General features: G+C 39.9%; 1 protein-coding gene across 3 annotated transcripts in view; it reads left to right on the top strand.

Moving 5' to 3' along the window:
• MEGF10 (multiple EGF like domains 10) overlaps nt 1-22,662 on the top strand; it is a 171,473-nt gene that overhangs the window by 106,979 nt on the left and 41,832 nt on the right. For all 3 annotated transcript variants that reach the window (XM_025388767.1, XM_025388768.1, XM_025388769.1), the window contains 5 exons: nt 897-1,143; nt 3,045-3,165; nt 6,913-7,049; nt 15,105-15,317; nt 22,337-22,511. In XM_025388767.1, coding sequence (XP_025244552.1) covers nt 897-1,143; nt 3,045-3,165; nt 6,913-7,049; nt 15,105-15,317; nt 22,337-22,511 — 893 coding nt within the window. The remainder of the gene's footprint in view (nt 1-896; nt 1,144-3,044; nt 3,166-6,912; nt 7,050-15,104; nt 15,318-22,336; nt 22,512-22,662) is intronic.

Genomic DNA, 22,662 nt, shown 5'->3' on the forward strand with positions numbered 1-22,662 from the left:
ACCCAGTTTTGTTTCTCTATTATCTTTTTATTTAATGTGCATTCTTCAGCTTCAGGCATGTCTTATTTTTTAAAATATGTCAATGTATTTAAGCATATTTGTCCATTTTTTTTCTGCCCATTATTATTATTATTATTATTATTATTATTATTTTGGTCGGTAATTCTGATTACCTTCCAATCACAGATGTTTTGACTGATATCTTAAAAGCAAATCAGTAGTTTCCTTCTTAGAGGACTTGGGACTCTGGCCCAGACCTGTAGCAGGGTCAGTCCACTCCCCAGTACCTCTGCCTCTGGGTCCCCTCTCCCTTTTCATGGTCACTGCCTGTGACGGTGATCTGGACTGTTGCCATTTTTCCTGCTCCATCTCTCTGCCTCTCATCGTCAACTCCTTCCACACACCTAGGAGGAGGCAAATCTGTGCTCTCCCTTCTTGCTTAAATTCTTTCACTATCAATCCCTTGTTCACAAGATGCAATCCAAACCCCTTCATATGCAAAAAAAGTCCCTGCATGAGCTGATCATTCCCATCTGCCTAGCCAGCCTGCTCTCCTTGCAGAACCCGTGAGCTCTTCCCCTAACCCATTTCTCCAGCCACATCAGACCCCACACTCTGGATTCAGAACACAGTCTGAGTAAACGCATGGGGACTTTTTATTTTTTTATTGACATGATTGCAATGAAGTTAAGCAATGGAGTGATAGGAGGTGGCCCAGTTGGTGCTGAGCACCAGTTTGTGAAGCATTGCCATGGGTTGGGGCCAGGACCCTGATGTCCAGCTAATGAATGGCGATGAGAGGGCACCAAGCCATTCTCCCCAAGAGGAGAAGAAATCTGGTTCTCCCTTACCCACACCCATGCTCTGATATTCATTGTTTCTCTCCCCAACCTCAGCCTGTGATGGTGATCACTGGGGTCCCCACTGCACCAGCCGGTGCCAGTGCAAAAATGGGGCTCTGTGCAACCCCATCACCGGGGCTTGCCACTGTGCTGCGGGCTTCCGGGGCTGGCGCTGTGAGGACCGCTGTGAGCAGGGCACTTATGGTAACGACTGTCATCAGAGATGCCAGTGTCAGAATGGAGCCACCTGCGACCACGTCACGGGGGAATGCCGCTGCCCACCAGGATACACCGGAGCCTTGTAAGTCACATGCTGCCCAGCAGCAGAGCGGAGCCCACCCACCCTCTCCATTCATGCTGCTGCTGCCATCATATTTCTTGTGCTTCAGTTTGCATTGCTGCCTGAAGAGTTACTGATGGGTCTAGGCTGCAGGCACAGATGCAGAGGTCAGCAGTGATGGCCACTAGGTGCTGCTGCTGCTGGCTCTTGGACATCAGAGCCTAGCCTGAATCTAAGGGCCAGCTTCCATGCTTTCCTTTTAGCAAGGCAAAGAGAAAGAGGGTCAGTCAGGATGTTGTGTTGAATGGCACTATTTGGGGGTTGTTGGGGCATATTTGGGGTTCTGTTTGGATCTCCCGAGATTACATTCATTTATACTGCTGGGTGTTAATGGTCCATGTCTTTTTGCTCTTTGTGGCAATTAAATAGCTGGGGAAAGCTGGGTGGGTTCAGTGCATTAGAAGAGAAAAGGAGGAAGGTGTTAAAAATAGTCCATAATAAAAGATTAAGTCTTAGGGATACATACGTTATTTAATGCCCATGTATACATATTGCTTTGTGAATGTAAAGATATATGTATTACATCTATGTAGATTATGTGCACACAGAGTTTAATTCTTTCTGAGGAACATTCAAGCAACTACTTAACCTCCACTGTCTTTATTTTGTGGGAAGGGCATGCTTCAGTTCACTTCTATTCACCAACAGAATTAAGAGGCAGAAGTTGCTAAAAAAAGTAAGAGATAGAAAAAGCTATTCTCTTACCGAGAAAATTACATTTATAAATCACAGAACTAAAACTTGAAAAAACAAAATATGGCTGATTAGGTAAACACTTCCTGCCAACGATGTTAAATGTCTGTAGAGTGGAGCTAAAGAAAAAAATTGCATTACCCTAGAAAGCCCTGATTTTCAGAATTGAAGATTATCTCAAACTGTTTAATTGTTAATATTGCTTTTATGGGTTTTCATCAAGGCCACAATTGAACTGGGCTCTGGGAAACTTGGAGCGAATTCCCAGGAGACCAGGAAAGACAAAGGCTTAGAGAAGAAGGGCCATGCGACACGTGGGTGGGTGAGAGAAGGGAAACTTGTCAGTCAGGAGGAGAGAACGCCAAAAATGGATGATGAGAAGGAGTTCATGTCTTTTGTAGGGACATGGATGAAACTGGAAGCCATCATTCTCAGCAAACTAACACAGGAACAGAAAACTAAACACTGCATGTTCTCACTCATAAATGGGAGTTGAACAATGAGAACACATGGACACAGGGAGGGGAACATCACACACCGGAGTCTGTCTGGGGGTGGGGGAAAAGGGGAGGGAGAGCATTAGCACAAATACCTAATGCATGCGGGACTTAAAACCTAGATGACAGGTTGATAGATGCAGCAAACCACCATGGCACATGTACACCTGCATAACAAACCTGCACATTCTGCACATGTATCCTGGAACTTAAAGTACAATTTTAAAAATGAAAAAAATGAATGATGAATATGTGCACAAAGGGTGTGATGTGCAACATCTCAATTTTCTTTGGGAATAGAACAAACACATAAACAAAGGTAGACTTAAATTGGAGCACAAGCGCTTTATAAGAGTTACATGAAAAGTTCCTGTCACCAATGAGTGTTTGGCCAGTTTTCTTCCTCAGTGTTCTCAGACAGGACAGCTTCTCTTCCAACTGAAATGGCTTTATTAGAAAGTACCCCAAAACAAAGGGAAGGACTGGGTGACTCCTCAAAGACACTTCCAGGCAATATGATTAATGTTCTTGATGTCAATTAATTAAATGAAGCGATTATTGAACACAGAAAACTTGTCTATTTTGGGGACCCTGGGCGCTGTTGTGCCTGTGAACCTGAGGATCACGTGTCTGGGAAATAACAGTGTCCTTTGTCACATGTTAATCCCTCAGCTGTGAGGATCTTTGTCCTCCTGGTAAACATGGTCCACAGTGTGAGCAGAGATGCCCTTGTCAAAATGGAGGAGTGTGTCATCACGTCACTGGAGAATGCTCTTGCCCTTCTGGCTGGATGGTAAGCTTCCTTCCCACCTCCTCTGCCCCCGCCCCAAAGTCACCCATTCCAGGATACTCAGTGAATACATATGCAGGAGACTTTAGCACAAAAGAAAGTTACCATGATGGTTGAAGATTGGAAAGACTCAAGCCATTTTAAAGCCGAAGCTCTTCAGTTCTGAGGAGACAGAAGAAGGTGATTTAGTCCTAGACTTGAAGTGCATTAAAGGTTGTCATGTAAAGGATAGTGGCCATCTGTCCTGCATTTCCCTTAAAGATACAAAAAGAGAGACAAATATCTAGTCTCACATGACAGTCAGTGCTGATAAACACTGGATTTATTTAATAATTATTTTCATAATTTTGTTCCAGGAGTTGCTGTTGTTCTTTGGGAACATTATTCTCAACAGTATAAGTGTCATGTGAAAAAAAAATCATATAAATCTGGGGATACATTGAGGTAAACCACATTTACCAAATATTGCAGGACTTCTCAGAGCCTTGGGTGTGATAATCCAAGAAGAGGCTATTCAACATATTCTCCAAACTTTGACCAGGGTACCCTTTCTTCATGTAGCAATTTCACATGCTTAGAGTTACGTAGAATACACAGTAACAATTAGCTTCAAATTAGACATCTGAAATCAGGAAACAGAATAATATTGATGTCATCTCTCTGAGTTGGTTTGTGCCTATGTCTGCTTGAAGGCAGATGAGTGAGCAACCAATATCTGTTTCCTTCATTAGCAAACTATTTAACAGAGCAATTGACTTTTTTTTTTTTTTTTAATCACCTTCTATTTCCATGAGCAGTGCTGAAGCTGTTCTTTCAGAGGTTACAAGGGACTGAATTGCCAAGACTCTTCTGTTCTCATTCAGCTTCACTTCTCCAAAGCTTTTCTTTCTGTTGATCACCAACCTCCGTTCCTTAATGCCTTTGCCTTCTCTTTTTCTAATCATCCCCTCTCTTACCTTTCATACTAAAGATCTCTTTTTCTAATTCCGCTTCTTCTACATACTACTTCATTACAGGATTTTGTCCTTCTCTTTTCTCACCATAAATCCACTCTGGCAATCTCATCCAGACCCATAGCTTTAAGAAGCATTTGATGGTTTTCCTAGATGTTGATCTTACCTGCCTTGAGCTTAGATTTATATTTGTCACCCCAACCTTGATAACCTATAGACACAAAGCCGCCATCTGGGCAATGTCCAAGCTAGAGTCTCCACAGCCAGACCTAGGCGGAGAATTGGTCTGGTATTGCCCTTTCTTGTGGCTGTGGAGCAAAGGAGAACTGGAGTTCATTTTTCAATGAGGGTCTTGGGAAGTAAGAGAGAGTTTAAGATGTCAAGGCCACTGGGGCAAGTATACAATAAAAATCAGATCTGAGAGGGTCAGAAATGATGAGTAGCCCAGACAAAGTTCATTTTAGAGGCAAAGCGTGGAGAAACAGCATGAGGCAACGGAGTTTGAGAGAGGGGAGAACTTTAATTGAGTGCCTGAGGATGAGGACAAGGTGAAAGAGAAGCTGTTTAAGGAGTACTGAGCAGGTTTGAGCAGGCCTGGCAGAGTTGATGTTAATAAATTTAATAAATCCAAACTTGTATACCCAAGCCTTTTGTAAGGCTACTCCTCCTCTACCTTTTTTGTCTTGGTTAAAACTAACACTTCTCTCTTAGTTGTCTGAGGTAAAGATGCTGGGTTATTTTTGACTCCTTCTATTCTTTCATTTCCTATACTCAGCCTTTTGCCAGCGTTGGTCTTCTGCGATGAAAGTGTTTTGCTGGAGCAGCAGAGTGTTGAGAACCCCATGCTCTCTGGATAAGGAACTGCGGGCCTTTTACTCCTAGGACTTCTGTGTAGATATTGTCTGTGGAGTTGCCTCGCCTTGCCTTGAGGCTGAAGCTCTTCTCAGTTGGGGTGGTCAGGATGTGAGTAAATGGTAACCGGAGGCTTGGGTTATGAGTCCCAGTATGTAGACAGATGGACCCCTCTCTAGCGGCCCAACGGAGCCTCCCCTCACCTCTTTCTCTGTGTCCTGGGCCCCTTACCTTACTTCTGCTTCAAAAATCCTTCAGCTTGTTTTTTTCTCCTGTGTAGCTGAGCTTTCAACTTATACTTCTCCTTTACAACATGTTATTTGTGCTGTCATCCTATGTGCTTTTCAAAGTTGAATATATATTCCTATTATACACACATACCTTCGTATTTCAACTAAGAGAAATCATGTCCTCTTTAAAGCTGCTTGTGAATGTTAATCCTTATGCACGAAAATATTTCAGTGCATTTCTGAAGCTTGTGTGGGACCATTATGGGTAGTTAAGTCAGGCCCTGAGAGAGAGAGAATTTTCACCCCTGCTTACCACAGACCGACCTTCAGTACATTATTCCTGCAGTCATGCTTTTACCTCACACTAAGTATACCATGTCAGACTGGAGTGGAGAGACTAGAGTGATTTTTACATCTGTCCCCTTCCCTATATTGTGAGCTAATTGAGGATTGTTACCTTATCTTTGATTCTCAGTGCTTAGCTCAATGCCTGGCATGTAGATGATTCTCAGTTAAGTGCTGATTCGAATCATCTCTCAAAGGCCCTTTCCATTCCAAGAGTCTGTGGAAGAAATTTCCCGTTTGTAGATAGCTAGAAACCACCAGAGGAGACTTAATTAGCACACCAACTGCCTTTGTGGGTAGCCAGGAGTTAGAGGAAATGTATTTGCTTATGCTGTCCAGAATAAACATTTAGGAAACCATCTGGTGTTCACTTGCCTCCAATTTCAGAGTGCCCACAGTCTGCCTTTTTTTAGAGAGAGGGAGGACAGAACAACAGCTTCCAATAGTTAAAAACATTAGAAAAATCTCTGTTATTTGGGATATGTTGTTTGTCTAATTATAAGTCCAATAAATAGATGAGAAGCTGTGAGCCCAAGTGTTACAGCCAAGTGAAGAAGAAAACAGAGTATTTCATTGAGTTAATGGTACAGTATCTTATTCTTATCCACGCAGGATTGGAGTAAATATAATGACTGCTTGACAAGATGGACAGCCTCTAGGGTGAGGAGAAATATCCAAGTTACTCTCTTGGTTTTTCTCTCCAGGAAATAAGTTTCCTATTGATCTTGGCTCAGCAATGCTTGTTGAATCTGCTGAAAATAAAATGTTTTTTTTTTTTTTCTGAAATAAATGTCTAGGTTCATTCCTGTAAAAGTCTTTCTTTGGCAATGTGATTGTTAATTCAGGTACACAAAATTTCAATCTTGTGTTATGCTACATTTTAAGAAATAACGTCAATGATAAAATGTGCATTTTCTCTAGAACATATGGTAAAGCATTTGGATATTCCGTGTGCGGCAGATGTTGCCATTTATGTAACGGATGCTCAATAAGTATTGTTGACTTATTGTGCATGTAAGACACAAAGAAAAACATCAGGAGGATTTATACATTCCTTAGGTTGCCATAATAGTTTGATGTAACTTTGTCTTAAACTTCAGTTTTTAATATGGATTTTGCTTAATATTACTATTCAGCCATCTTTGAATGTATCTTGAGATTTGGGCTTACTGAGTAATTAAGTCAATTTAATGTTTCTAACGTTTTAAAGATGATGAACAGTTTATGTGCTCTAAAATTCCCCAGTCTAATTTTCTTGCAGCCCTGTTCCCTTATCCCTCCTTTCTATTTGCTCTCTTTTCTTCTTCATCCATCAGTCGTCTTTCCCTGGCTGGAGGCCCATCTAATTTTCCAAGTCTCTTTGAATGCAGGGCACAGTATGTGGTCAGCCTTGCCCCGAGGGTCGCTTTGGAAAGAACTGTTCCCAAGAATGCCAGTGCCATAATGGAGGGACGTGTGATGCTGCCACAGGCCAATGTCATTGCAGTCCAGGATACACAGGGGAACGGTAAGGGATGCCCTTGTATTTCTCTGACTGTTCATAATGATGTGAAAGGAAAGTTTGTAGGGTCCAGGGAACATCTTCAATACCATGTGTCCATGACTCTTCCATAATATTTCAGAAGTAGCTCTACAGCCTCAATGTGTTTGACAGAGTCTATCCTAATTCAGTGTATAGAAACTGAATTATAAATAGCAATGGTAAATTGAAAATAACAGAAAAAGCACTAAAAAAAAAAAAAAAAAAAAAGACCATAAAATATCAGCTATTCAGAACCCATGATGAAAATGTCATTCTAGAGAGTTGAGTGTTTAGGACTGCCACTTACACTTTAAGTGCTTGGGGATAGATTTATTTTTAAATGGGATGTGTACTTAGGTACCTTTATGTGTGAAAAAAAGTATGAAGTGACTTTCTTATGATTCAGTGTTCTGTTGAGAATGTCAATCATTAGATTGTGTGGTGGTGATAGAGTCAGATCTGCTGGGACTTATAGGGCCCTCTGGTTCCACACGAAACAGGAAAAACTGGCTGTGCTCGTGTGGGTCTTCCTGCCCCTGTTCCTCATCCTCTGTATTAAATGGTAAACTGTTATCTCAGAGTGCTTTGCACACCCTACTTCTTTTTCTTCAATTTTTTTCTTTTTTCTTTTTTTTTTTTTTTTGTGGGACATAGTAGATGTATCTATTTATGGAATACATGAGATGTTTTGATACAGACATGCAATGTGAACTAAACACATCATGCGGAATGGGGTATCCATCCCCTCAAGCATTTATCCTTTGAGTTACAAGCAATTCAATTGCACTCTTCAAATTATTTCAGAAAGTACAATTAAGTTACTATTGACCATAGTCACCCTATTATGCTATCAAATAGTAGGTCTTAATCATTCTTTCTATTTTTTTTTTTTTTTTTTTGAGACAGAGTCTCGCTCTGTCACCCAGCTGGAGTGCAGTGGTGTGATCTCGGCTCACTGCAACCTCCACCTCCCGGGTTCACGCCATTCACCTTCCTCAGCCTCCCGAGTTGCTGGGACTACAGGTGCCCGCCACCAAGCCCAGCTAATTGTTTTTTTTGTATTTTTAATAGAGACGGGGTTTCACCGTGTTAGCCAGGATGGTCTTGATCTCCTGACCTCGTGATCCACCCACCTCAGCCTCCCAAAGTGCTCGGATTACAGGCATGAGCCACCACACCCAGCCCTTTCTAATTTTTTTTGTACCCATTAACCATCCCCATTTCCCCCACACCCTCCCACTATCCTTCCTAGCCTCTGGTAATCATTATTCTACTCTCTGTGTCCATGAATTCCATTGTTTTGATTTTTAGATCCCACAAATAAGTGAGAACATGCGATGTTTGTCTTTCTGTGCCTGGTTTATTTCATTTAACATAGTGATCCCTAGTTCTATCCATGTTGTTGCAAATTACTGGATCTCATTCTTTTTATGGCTGAATAGTACTCCACTGTGTATATGTACCACATTTTCTTTATCCATTCATCTGTTGATAGACATGTAGGTTGCTTCCAAATCTTAGCTATTGTAAACAGTGCTGCAACAAACCTAGGAGTGCAGATATGCTTCCATATACTGATTTCCTTTCTTTGGTTATACACCCAGCAGTGGGATTGCTGGATCATAAGGTAGCTCAATTTTTAGTTTTTTGAGGAACCTCCAAACTGTTCTCCATAGTGGTTGTACTAAGTTACATTCCCACTAACAGTGTACAAGGGTTCCCTTTTTTCTGCATCCTCACCAGCATCTGTTGTTGCCTGTCTTTTGGATATAAGCCATTTTTAACTGGTTTGAGATTATATCTCATTATAGTTTTGATTTGCATTTCTCTGATGATCAATGGTGTTGAGCACCTTTTTATATGCCTGTTTGCCATTTGTATGTCTTCTTTTGAGAAATGTCTATTCAAATCTCTTGCCTATTTTTGATTGGAGTATTAGACTTTTTCCTATAGAATTGTTTGAGCTCCTTGTATAGTCTGGTTATTAGGTTGGTGCAAAAGTAATTGCGGTTTTTGCTATTGAAAGTAATGGTGAAGACCGCAATTACTTTTGCACCAACCTATAACCCCTTGTCAGATGGATAGTTTGGAAATACTTTATCCCATTCTGTGGGTTGTCTCTTCACTTTGTTGATTGTATTCTTTGCTGTGCAGAAGGTTTTTAACTTGATGTATGCATCCTTCTTTCAATGCTCGTGAATCTGTCATGTCCTGCAAGACTAGGTAGCCAAGCTCACTGGATGTGTGTGTAGGATTTGAGAAGAGACTTGAGAGGCAAAAGGGCATAGTGATTAAAAACAACCATTTGGAATCTAGGTTTAGGTCAATGTGTCCCTGGAAACACCTTTTATTTTATTTTATTTTATTTTTTGAGACAGAGTCTTGTTTTTCTCCCAGGCTGGAGTCTTGTGGCACGATCTCAGCTCACCACAACTTCCATCTCCCGAGTTCAAGCAATTCTCCTGCCTCAGCCTCCCTAGTAGCTGGGATTACAGGCACACACTGCCACGTCAGGCTAATTTTTTGTATTTTAGTAGAGACAGGGTTTCACTGTGTTGCCCAGGCTGGTATCGAACTCGTGAGCTCAGGCAATCTGCCCGCCTCAGCTTCCCTAAGTGCTAGGATTATAGGTGTTGGAAACACCTTTGTCTGTAATATCCTAATAATAATTGTACTTTTCTCTAGGGTTGTTGTAAGGATTAAATAAGTTAGTGTGTTAACACATTTAAAACAGTCCTGGAACTTATCAATATTAGATATTATTATTCTAGAACGATTTCTATGAACTGTGTAAATACTAGTGATTATCAATTTGAGTGATGTTTATGAGCTGTATAAAATTAGCTATCATTATTTTTTATGATGTCTTTGAATTAAGAATTCCTTCAACTTTTTTCCCCTTATTTTTTCTCTTTCTAAAATCCTGGTATAATTTTATGACTTTTAATAAGATACTGTCAGGTTTGTTCCCTCCTCCCTCCAACTTAGACCCTGTACTTTCTTATTAAATTTATTTCTTAGTATTATGTAATTTTTAAAAATTTCATTTCTACATCTAATTGGATATTTCAGGTTGGAGAAAAACTTGCTTTTGACTAGTTACTTTTTAATTTATTCATAATACCAAACTTTTAAGGTAATTTTAATGTTGTTTTTAGCAAACTCTGGAGTTATTTAGTTATACTATCATATCATCTACAAATAAACATAAGTTAGTCTTTTCTTTTCAATATGTATAATGATTATTTCATTTCCTTGAATTATTGCATAAATTTGAGCCTCCAAATTAATGTTGACAAACAGCAGTAAAAGTAAAAATCTTTGTCTTATTCTCGAATTTATTGGAAATGGCTTCAGCATGGTTTCATGTTTGCTATTGGTATTTGGTAAATTATTTTCTTCATTCTTAAGTAGTTTTTTAAATTCCTTTTTTTAATTAAAATCTTTTGTTAATAGTAGCTGCTTAATTTCATTAAATGACTTTTTTTCTTTTGCTAATATAATTACATATTTTTCCTTTAATTTTTCATGCAATGAATTGTTGACATTCTTAGTACACAGTTTTTATAACATGTAATTGGACTACTCAGATTTTGTAACTGACATCCTAGTTTTAGGTTGTATTTTGGATAGATTAGGCTGTTAGATAATTTCTGGATCCATTTAATATCCTATTATAGAAAAATGAGTTGGGATAAGGGAGGCACAAGACCAAACACAATCTTAATAATAGTTTCTTGTCATATTTTAGGGCACTAAAATGGCAATATAATTATTTTCTTGCCCTCTAGGGATTTAAGTTTCAAATTAGAGGCAGCACAAGAACAATAAACATACAAGGCAAATGAGCTTATACATATTTCATCTGGAATACAGGGAAAGGGAATAACAGTTAATTTTCAGATACATTTTACATTTGAGCCAAGGAAGGCCAGGGGCCAGAGAAAGAGAAAGCAAGTAAAGAGAGAACTTGCTTCTGGACCTGCTGCTCTTGTAACTATTGTTTTTCTGATGAGCCAGTGAAATGATTCCTGTTTTCAGCTGTCATCCCTGTCTAGGCTCTGGAGTTCACACATACACACACACACAAAGACAGCAAACACATTTGTCACTATGAAAGGACAACAGTGAACGTCTATGAGGCAGTCCGTGACGGGAGGTGTGGGGAGAAAGGCCTTGACAGGCTGGGGTCTTAACTTGCCATTTCCCTTGTGTTGAGAAGTCAGCGAAATTTGATCAGTGAGGTTAGGGCAGAGGGCTGCCGGCCCTAGGAGCCTGCACAGCATTCCCAGGATGTGGGGACAGTCCTCCCGGCCAGAGGGAAATAAGAAAAATCCAAACAGGCACCCCGTAGGCTGGCAGAGCAGTGCATGGGATGCCCAAATAAAAGGCTTTGAGGTTTGTGGAAAGGTTGAGAGGATATTGTGGTGAGTAAATGTAACATGACACAGTCAAGTAAGAGTGAAGAGATGATGGCTTCCAGATCCTCAAAAAACTCCTTCTGAAGGGGTTAAAAGAGTTTCACATGCTGATGGTGCTGCCATAGGATCACTCTGGGTCCTGCAATAGCCTAGTAGGGGCCCACGCACATGATTGGTGCCAGTGAGTGTTAGTTGGATGAAAGGATGCGTGACTCAGTGATGAACTGTGTTAAGGTGAAGCCCAAAACAGCTCTGCCAGGCCTGTGTTCGATAGTACCCTGAAGGTGAAGATAAATGTGGGTGAAAGGAGGTGAAGTCAAAAATTATAGACAGGAATTGGGGAATGCAGCATTGGTCATCAATGGAGGAACTCTTTCCTGGGTCTAGGAGCATGGAAACCTTGGCTCTTTCCCAGTGCTTTTTACATTTCCCCCAGAGCAGCAGTTCCAGATGTTAGAAAGGTAGGCAGCTGATTCATGGATCCCAGGTTTAATGAGGAATGCGATTCTTTCACACTAAATCATAGTTTGGCCTGACTATTCCAATCACTCTAGGGAAGGACATGCTTAGGACAGGAGTGAAAGCGGTACCTGTCACCCTTTACATGTTAACTCACTTCCTTTTTTCCTTAAGTTCACAATGACATGCAACATAATAATAGAAACGGTATTAAAACAAGTCTATGACCCTCATTGGTTTTGGGAATTGATGTGTTAATACTTTACTTAATGTTTATCCATTCTTACCAATTCTAGGACATTACTTGAAATGTAAAAAAGTTAGAAACCCCAAATTTCCATATTTCTACTGTGGCTATTTATTACTGTATCTTTATTACTTTTCTACTGTCTTAAGAAAACGTGTTTTCTCTTTTATCGATTTTTGAGAGCTTTTCCTATTCCATTTGGGACCACAGAAACAGCATTAAGGTCATAAAATTTGTTGGGAAATGGTGCTTCTTGAAGTAAAGGGACCAAAAAGAAGATAAGACTGCTTGATAAAGACTTTTAATGCAGTCAATCAGAAAGGCATCAGCTATTTCATGATTATGTTTATTTTCAAGATGGAAAATATATACTTCTAGAAAGATATCCTACCATTTTCCTTTGGTGGATAGAAGCAGACGTAACTATTATTAACAGGATTGTCCTACAAGTACAACACTGACAAAAAATAAAATGGGAATATGAATCCAGCTTAAATAATGGCTGCTTTAGTAAGTAACATTCAAATAGGACTTTTTGTTTTATATTTATAATACAAACTAGTAGTGTGTTTAATTGTAGGTTAAAAAGGTAAATGTGGGTCAAGGCCAGCTATTATAGATTTTATTTTTCCTGAGAAAGGAAGTCTCTGCCAAGATATGATAAAATAAACACACTGGTTCCCTGTAATTTGGTAACAGATACTTTCCCAGGCTTCCAATCTATACCACTTTCAACCACTTTTAAGCAGTGCTTTTTACCAAGTTGAAATCATGAAGATAGTTTAAAATTTAACGTTAGGGTTTGTTTTCAAATCCTTTTAGGAGACGGAAAGTTATATTATTTATCTTTACCTTTTTTCCTTTTGATACTGACTTGTGAGAAAATCTAACAGACAGGTTGAAAAGTTGTCTTGACAGCCTTCAGTAGGAGCCATGATGAGGCCAAATTATTGTGCCTAAGCATTTCTTTCTTTAAAGTTTACATCTTTAAGGAATAAACTCGATGACTTGGCTTATTGAAGCTTCTTACAGGTTAAAAATAAAGAGCACCTTTTAAAAATACACTCCAGTCCAAAAATAGGTATACCCATGTATAACTTTTAGGCACACATTTTATTTTATGCTGAGTATTAGTTCAATGACTCCATAACTTTCCTAATGGTTTGTTGAGCAATTGAAGGTTCTACCTGTTGACAAATACACCTGAAGATGTCTAGAATCTGTGAAACTAAATTTACATGAGATTCTTTTCCTTGTCTCCATCACATTAAATATATGCTAGAGCCAGAGGTAACCAGAAAAGCATCAAAGGGGCTGGTCCAAGTGGCTCATTCTATAATCCCAACACTTTGGGAGGCTGAGGCGGGAGGATCACTTGAGTCTAGGAGTTTGAAACCAGCCTGGGTAACATAGCAAGACCTCATCTTTACAAAAAATTTAAAAATTAGCCTGACGTGGTGGTGAGTACCTGTGGTCCTAGCTACTCAGGAGGCAGAGGTGGGAGGGTCACTTGAGCCCAGGAGTTTGAGGTTACAGTGAGCTATGATGGCACCACTGCACTCCAGTCTGGGTGACAGAGGCAGACCCTGTCGCAAAAAAAAAAAAAAATCAAGATTTGTCCTCTACACTAAAATAGAATTCCTCCCACCCTGGTATTGTTACTTGTTGTACCCTATCATTAAAAATATGCAAAGTTGTGGAAACACTGTTTCTTTGAAGTATGTTTCTTTTCTGTTTCTTTTAAGTGTGCTTGAATTTGTCATTATGCCTTGCTGCTCACATTATACAGATCTGAAAAATGCAAGGCTGACCTATATTTTTGACTCTGGTTCTGGCCTGACTTGAGAGCCACATGGGAAGTGGCTGCCGAGACAAAGTGTACCCTTCTTGTGGCGAATGCTCGGCTGGGCAAAGCCCTGTCTCCCTCCCTTGGCAGAAAGCTCTCCTTCTGCTGCAGAGAGCCAGTCACCTGGCCTAGTCAAAAAGAAACTTGGCTAGTCTGAGAACTATCTGTGCTTTCCATGGAGCAAGAGAGATCATTTTCTCTTTTCTATCATGATTCCCTCTAGCAACTCGGCTTCCCACCTCATTCACCTTACCTAGAGCATATCCTTTCTCTTGGACAGAGCTCCAATGCCATTTTTAAAAAGACAATAAAGTGAATGTTTGAGGGCTGATCTTTACTCCTTGCCATTTGGCAGCCCTTCTTCCCAACAGAGGGCAATACCCCACTAGCCAAACATTTTGTGTTAGAAAACTCCAAGCCTTCCTACTGGCAGGCACTTCCCATGTTGGAATTAAGGACGTCAGATTTTGGTAGCTCGGAGTTTCCCGGATCTAAAGAGGACTTGGCTTATTAGTTAAAGAACTTTCTAACTGAGGAGCAATGATTACCATTCAGCTTTTAATAAAAGTAGAAACATGGCTAAGATTAAAAATTAATGTCCACATGAAAGCCAAGAGAATTAAAATTTAGTTTCAAATTTGATGCAAAATTTTCTCTTTGGAATTGGGAAAGTATGTTTTGAAATTTCATCATTATGGACTAACATTTGAAAATTTCTTTTCTCGTTTTCTTAGTATCTACTAAAGTGCTGTATAACTTTGGCAAGCACTAAGTGTAAACATGCCTCATGTCCTAAGCTTGTATTTTTGTTTTGGTTTCATTTTGTTGTTGTTTTGTTTTTGTTTTCTACAGGTCATGCTGCTGTTACTACAATATGTAGCCAGAGTATACTTAGCCAGAGTAATGTGTCTTAACGCTTTTCATCCCTGTAATGGGACAATCACTAAATAATTGCAACAGCAAAAAGCAGCTTCAATTCATGCATAACAAAACCATTCTGGATCAACTATTTATTTTCACATGGCACTAACTAATCTTTCTTCTTGCTCCCGCCTCTTGCTTGGTAGGTGCCAGGATGAGTGTCCTGTTGGGACCTATGGTGTTCTCTGTGCTGAGACCTGCCAGTGTGTCAATGGAGGGAAGTGTTACCATGTGAGTGGTGCGTGCCTCTGCGAAGCCGGCTTTGCTGGTGAGCGCTGCGAAGCACGCCTGTGTCCTGAGGGGCTCTACGGCATCAAATGTGACAAACAGTGCCCCTGCCACTTGGACAACACTCATAGGTGAGTGTCAGCTTCCCCTGGAAGGACGTGTCCTGTGAAAATGTTAACCTCGGTTTTCAGGATTTGGAAGGAGGGATTGATAGAGTGATTCTCACCCCAAGCCCCCTCCTGCCTCTAGGCTACTCTGGGCAGGAATTGCCAAGTAAAAGGAAGTCTTTTTAACTTAATGTGTGATGGTCCACATCCAAGGTGCCAAAATTGTTCAATGGTTACTGGTGGATAGCAAATTCTATTCTCTATTAATGACCACTGATAAAAACAAAATTTGCTGAGGTTAGTAGAACTTTCCCTTAAGCAAGGGATTCTGTGACATTCCCTTAGAAGCAAAGATGCAATGAGAGACAAGGAGTTCAGCCAAGTTTAGTACGCAAAAATATCATAAAATGATTCTTACTGCAGCATCTTTTATTTGACAGCACATCTGTGGAAGAAAAAAAAAAAAGGCTAGAGAGAGGAAGTGTACTGGTGGAAGTTTTGTGAAAGTGCTTCACATGTGGCTGTCACATGTGAAATATCTTTTTCGAACTGATTACTCTGACATAGAACTCACAAGAGACTTTTAGCTCAAAAACCTCTCGAAGAATTTGAGAACAGGAAACCCCGATCCCACCCACCCTACTGTACCTCGTCTGCCCTGAAAATATCTTCTTACCCCTGTTTCTTCTTTCCCTCCCCCAGGGACCAGATACACATAACTCAGAATTCTGGGCCTCCTTTGCAGACTGCTGGAAAAGCTGAGTTTGACAAAAATGTAGTGCATTATATAGCAGTTCAGATCTTACTAGAATTACTTTTATTTGCATTCAGTACAGCTGTTACTTCATTTATACTTCTGAAAGATAATTCGTAGCCACATCAAATCCCAAATGCACAGAAGTTAAAAGTAAACAAAACCATGTGGTTGGTCTCTTCTGTAAACCATTGTTAGTAACAAAAACATAGAGTTTGCACTCTGTGTGTGTGCGTGTGCACATGTGTATGTGTGCTGGAATACATTTTAGTGGGACATATGAAAGAAATGTATTCTCAAAATATGATTCAAGTAACTTTGTAAGCCACATTAGTCAACTTTGGTTTTCTTCATTGGAAAATATTGCCTTTCTTTACTTGACACATTTACGTAAATATTTAGGGGAATAAAAATGAATAATCTCCACAGGGTTTTGTTTTTCAACTCCCTAATATTTAAGGAACTGGCAGGATTCGGGACAAGTTATGAATTTGGGTACCTTTCCTACAGTATAAGTCTTGTTGCAGCAGAAAGTAAGCCTCATGTAGTGACAACTAAGAACATTACGCCGGTGTGTTGTTTCGTTGTATGTAGAGACAACTGAAATCAAATAGAATAATAAATCTATGCAAAGAAAGAGCTCTGCTATGAGAAGAACTGGAGACGCAGAGAGCATGTTGATTTTGTTGGAATTGGATGCCCTATTAGTAGTGGCAAGGTGCAGAGTGGAGAATTAGTTAATTGATGGCAATACTGTGGTAATTTTGACATAGGTCATATGTACCTAAGCATGTACGTGTTAACAAAGAAGTACATGACATTTTTTGACAATTACATAGATCAATAACACTAAAATCTGTCTAACAATATATACCGAATAATCCGAATATTTTTAAAAATCAGTCTTTTCATGATTTTGTAAATCATGGATGGCATTTTTAAAGATTAGCTTTTACAAATTTCTATTAAAACAAGTTTAATATTGATTATATGACTCTATCTTGTTGAATTCATCACTGGAGCCAGCTATCTAGTTCTCATATCTTAAACTTCTATTTGTAAAATTCCTGGAAGCCCAAGGTCCCTTCAAATCAAAAGGCATAGAATCTTTGTATTAATTGAAAGTCTAGTTTGTTCACATTATCATTTATCAAGCAAGTGGAGCTTTGCTGTTACATAATTTATGATGTACTAAAACCTTCCACTATAATTAATGAGATAACAAATACAATGTAAATTAATAATGTGCATTGTCTTTAGGTACATATTGAGTTCTATGGATATACACATTGACATATATTTTAGCCATATAGTTGAGTAAAGGTTTGTATCAGGTAGCTTTTGCTGCATTAAAAAACAAACAACAACAAAAAAAACTATTCCAAACCTAATGACATAAAATAACAATTATTTACTAACTGATGATTTTTTGCTTGACTATGTGGGCTAGACTCAGCTTGGTGGTGGTTCTGCTGGTCTCCTTGTGTTCAGCTGGCAGATCAACTGTAGGCTGATTGGTCCTGGATATCCTCACTCACATGTCTGGCATTTGGCTGGGTTATGGGGGTGACTGAGCTACACATCTCCAGTATCTAGCAGGCTAGCCTGGGCTTTTTCACATGTTGACTGGCTTCTAAAAGTAACAGGAGACAGTACAGACCCCCAACATACACTTTTTAAGCCTTTGGTTATGTCAAGTTTGCTAATATCCCTTTAGATAAGGCAAGTCATCTAACCAAGTCCAGATTCAATATACCCCACCTCTCGATGGGAGGTGTTGCAAAGAATTTGTAGTCATTTTTATTTTGCAGTCTATCATAGGGCTGAAAGGAATTTAAATATATTTATAAGTAATACTAGTATTTTAAACTTTAGCACCATTATTGAGCCTAAAGACATTCACTGTGACCTGGACTTTTCAACTGAAAACTAACTGTTATGATGGAAATGATTTTGAACAAGAAAATAAAATTTGAGATTTAATAATATTCCACATGCAACATAGAGAGATAGATTAACTGGTTTTGGTAATAAAGATATTTAATAGCTATGGACAATCCGGATGTACCTATTTGCAAATGTCACATAATTGTCAGTACATTTGAGCATTAATAACATCTAAGGAAATGAATAAAAGGAAGTTCAATGATGCTGTTTCAGCCAATATTATATAGTATTGGACTTTTGTCATAATTCAACTATTAAATCGAACAGTTTCTTAGAATATATGTATATAGTTGTATGTGTTTATAAAATGACAACTATTCCCATATGTGTATAATCCTATTTTCATATACACAAAGCAATCTGTTCTTTAGACAGAAAACAGGTAATGAGTATATTACCCTTCAACCTCCAATCTGCTGCTCCTATAACAACACGTAAATCTCATTATCAATTAAGCTGCCTGCATGAGAACCCATCAAATGCCTCCAAAGTGCTCTAGCTTCCTACATCTAATTACAAATTGCAGAATACTAATTTTGGTGTCAATCAATCTGAAAACCAGTGTGCAGCACTAACACTCACTGGGGGGCATTGAATATCAATTTCTCAGCCTGCCTTTTGCTTTGTTGAATTCATTGTCATCCAAATTGTCTATTTTCTTTAACATTATGTCTGTACCATGAATACTATTTTCTATACTTTTCAATGTAAAGTAATATTTTCTACCAAAAATATCATTTCTTTTACAATATGTTAAGATAAGGTAGGCTACTTTAACCAATCCATCACTTGAAATATTTCTTTTCCGTTTATCAAATGTAAGGACTTACTGAAGCAGACTTAAATTTTTCCCTGTTTTTTGGTACAATATTTGTTTTTACTGATCCTGTTGACCCCTTTATATGTGCCAAATTCTAAATCTTAGCAATTTTCCTTCATGTCTGGTCCCCTTAGCAGGCTGTTAGCAAGCCTCCTTTTTCTTTGGTATAAAAACAAACCTGGGTTCAAGTTTGATTCTGCCCCACTACCTGTGTGAGACTTTGAATAAATAATTTACCCTTTCTAGTTCTCTATTTTCTCATTTATAAAATGGGATCATACTATCTAGGATGGTTGTGAGGATTGAACTAAATAGTGCTCAGCACATTGCTGAGACTTACACAGGGCCCAGTAAATGCTGTCTCCTGGTCTGCGCATTCACTTACAATATCATCACAAACATGGTGACATTCATGAGTTGTTCTCTGTGATTAATGGCTATTTCCTTTAAGCCAAGACTTTGACATTTTAAAAACTAATTTTAGAGGAAATCTTCCGCTTTGTATACATATATACTGAGTATAATTTAACATTGTTCAGTGACTCTGAGATGTCAGGGAGAAGCAGATTAATGTGGGAGAGCTAGGTCCCCGGAGTCACATCCACTCTGTTTCACCTGTGGCATTTTCACTTATTCATTCAATCTACATTCACTGTGGGCCTACTATGGGCCAGTGAAAGGTGCAAAAACAGATTTAATTCTTGCCCTCCTGGAACTCACAGTGTAGGAGAGGAGGAAGACATTAAAGGACTGGAAAAATAAACTGAATTATAGACTGTGAAAATGAGATGAGAAGAAGGATCAGGGCACCAAGGAAGAGTGTAAGTGGAGAGACCTACCTTCAATTTGGGTGGACAGGGAAGCTCTCTTTGAGGAAGAGACTGGAAAGACAATCTGGAGGGAGATAGGCAGAGAGTAAGAACTGCATCCTAAGAATATGGAATAGCCCATGTGGAGGTCGTTAAGTTGAAAAAATATGATGCTTTTACAAACTAGAAGAAATCCAGGGTGGTCAAGCACAGCAATAAAGAGAGAATAAAGATGAAAGAAGAGGTTGAGGAGTAGGCAGTGGCCAGATGACGAGGCCCCACGGGCTGTATTTAGGGTGACTGTGTATCAGGTTTCACAAGGACAGTCTGGTTTAGGCCTGTTGTCCTAGTATAATTATTAGCAACTCTCTCTTCACTCTTAAAAATGCCCTGGTTTAGACAATAAATTGTGGAGTCTCTGTAGTTATATTAAACAGTCTGGATTTTGTTCCAAGGGTAGTGGGGAGCCTTTGCAGAGTTTTAAGGAGGAGAATGATATGATTTACTCTTTAGGTGATAAGGCATGAGTGGATGTGGGCGCACAGTTGGAAGGTTGTTCAGAAGGTGAGGAGATGGATGGCATCAGTTGGAGCAGAATGAGGACAGTGAAGATGAAGGGATGTGGGTGGATTCAAAATATATTTTGGAGTTAGAATGGTTAAATTCTAGTGATGAGGCAGAAGGAGTTATCAAGAATAACTCCTAGGCCAGGCATGGTGGCTCACACTTATAATCCCAGCACTTTGGGAGGCCAAGGCGGGCAGATCACTTGAGGTCAGGAGTTCGAGATCAGCCTGGCCAAAATGGTGGAATTCTGTCTCTACTAAAAATACAAAAATTAACTGGGCATGGGGCACATGCCTATAATCCCAGCTACTCGGGAGTCTGAAGCAGAAGAATCACTTGAGCGGTGGAGGTTGTAGTGAGCCGAGATTGCACCACTGCAGTCCAGCCTGGGTGACAGAGAGAGACTCCATCTCAAAAAAAAAAAAAAAAAAAAAAGAATAACTCCTAGATAAACTAAGTGACTGATGGTGCTATTTACAGAAATTTGGACAATTAGGGGTAGATACTGAGGGAAAGAACAAGGGCTCAGTTTACTGAGGGAAAGAACAAGGGCTCAGTTTTTTTATTTTTTCTGAGACAAAGTCTCGCTCTGTCACCCAGACTGGAGTGCAGTGGCATGATCTCGGCTCACTGCAAGCTCTGCCTCCTGGATTCACACCATTCTCCTTCCTCAGCCTCCTGAGTAGCTGGGACTACAGGCACCTGCCACCACGCCTGGCTAATTTTTTTGGTATTTTTAGTAGAGACGGGGTTTCACGGAGTTAGCCAGGATGGTCTCGATCTCCTGACCTCATGATCTGCCCGCCTTAGCATCCAAAAGTGCTGGGATTACAAGTTTGAGCCACCGTGCCTGGCCCAAGGGCTCAGTTTTTGACATGTTAAGTTTGAGATGCCATGGAGATGCCATGTGACTGCTCAAGGATAAGCGATTGGCCCAAGGATAATAGAAGATAAGCAGACTTGAGTAGATCTGAGACTCACGCCCTGGTCCTGTGAATCTAAACCTACACTCAAGAAACCACCTCATATGTAGAACTGTATTTAGGTATTCTTCATGCCATGTTTTCTGAGTGTTCGATGAATTTCTAGGCCTTTGCCTGTGAACACTAAGGTACAGAAGAGGTCGAAAAGTATATTTAAATAAACCTCCAAAACTGAGCACCAAACCATTCAACCCACAGGAATTTTCTGAACAAGGAGGAGGAGAAATATAGGATATGAGATTATGAGATATGGCTGAGACCCTCACTTGACAGACTAGGACATCAGACCCAGGGAAGTTGTATGATTTCACTGAGGCTACTCAGGTAGTGGGAGAACTGGGGTTGCATCCTCAGTCTTCATCCCTCCCAGGTTGTCATTCTTTCCAAGAGTAGAAAATCTATGAACAGTCCTCTGATGGGAAGTCATTTAGCAAATGTCTGGATATGACAGAGGTGTTTGTTGTAGGCCCTAATTAAGGGCAGGGTTTTAGCTACATTAGGCAAGGAAGACCATCTTTAAACAGTCTTCCAGTTGTCAGCAGAACTAGTTTGATTGTTAAGATTTTCTCGTGGTGAGAAGCATATGTGCTTTCAGTCAGCATGTCACAGAGGGCCCTATTGTGTCAACTCACGCGTGCATCTCAGCGCAGTTGATATGTCCATTTGCTATGGAGCAACAGCTGGTTGCCTGGTGGGTCAATCCGGCTGCTGTTTCAGGTGGAGACAGCTGCCTGCTACCAGGTATAGGGAACTGAGGGAGAAACAGGCTGACGAGGTCACTGCTTTTGGTGTTCCTGGGACATCATACTAGTTAACTGGTTTGGTATTGTCCATTGGATGGAGTTTTTTTAGCTCCTGTCACAGAGTTGACCTCTTACAAAATTAGTGCGTTCAATTTAAGAAAATTAAAAAGAATTTCAGACAAAAGGATGTGGTTGTAATACATCCTGCTAGACATGATGCTGATTTCCTACAACATTTCTGTATTACCCATCAGGTTTCAGCCAATTAATTAAATCATACCCAGCCTGGGAATGAAGTTTGAATTATTGGGCATGGAATTACCCATACATTTAGTGATCATTGCTAAAGCAACATTTGCACAGAAGTTGGGTGTCATGTTTACCCCAAAGTGACTTATTCCTTTCATCCGTGTCTCTCAGCTGTCATCCCATGTCTGGAGAGTGTGCCTGCAAGCCGGGCTGGTCAGGACTCTACTGTAATGAGACATGTTCTCCTGGATTCTACGGGGAAGCTTGCCAGCAGATTTGCAGCTGCCAAAATGGGGCAGACTGTGACAGTGTGACTGGAAAGTGCACCTGTGCCCCAGGATTCAAAGTGAGTGACTAGGGTTCTGGAGGAAGGAGAAGAGGGGTGCAGTGTAAAGCATCTCAACACCATGGTTTATATGACCTCCAGTGAAATACAGGGAATGTGCTAAAGTCATCCATATCATTAATGAGAGAGAAAATGAGGAGAAAAATGCTAA

Source organism: Theropithecus gelada, chromosome 6, assembly GCF_003255815.1.
Source record: "Theropithecus gelada isolate Dixy chromosome 6, Tgel_1.0, whole genome shotgun sequence".
Taxonomy (NCBI): Eukaryota; Metazoa; Chordata; class Mammalia; order Primates; family Cercopithecidae; genus Theropithecus; species Theropithecus gelada.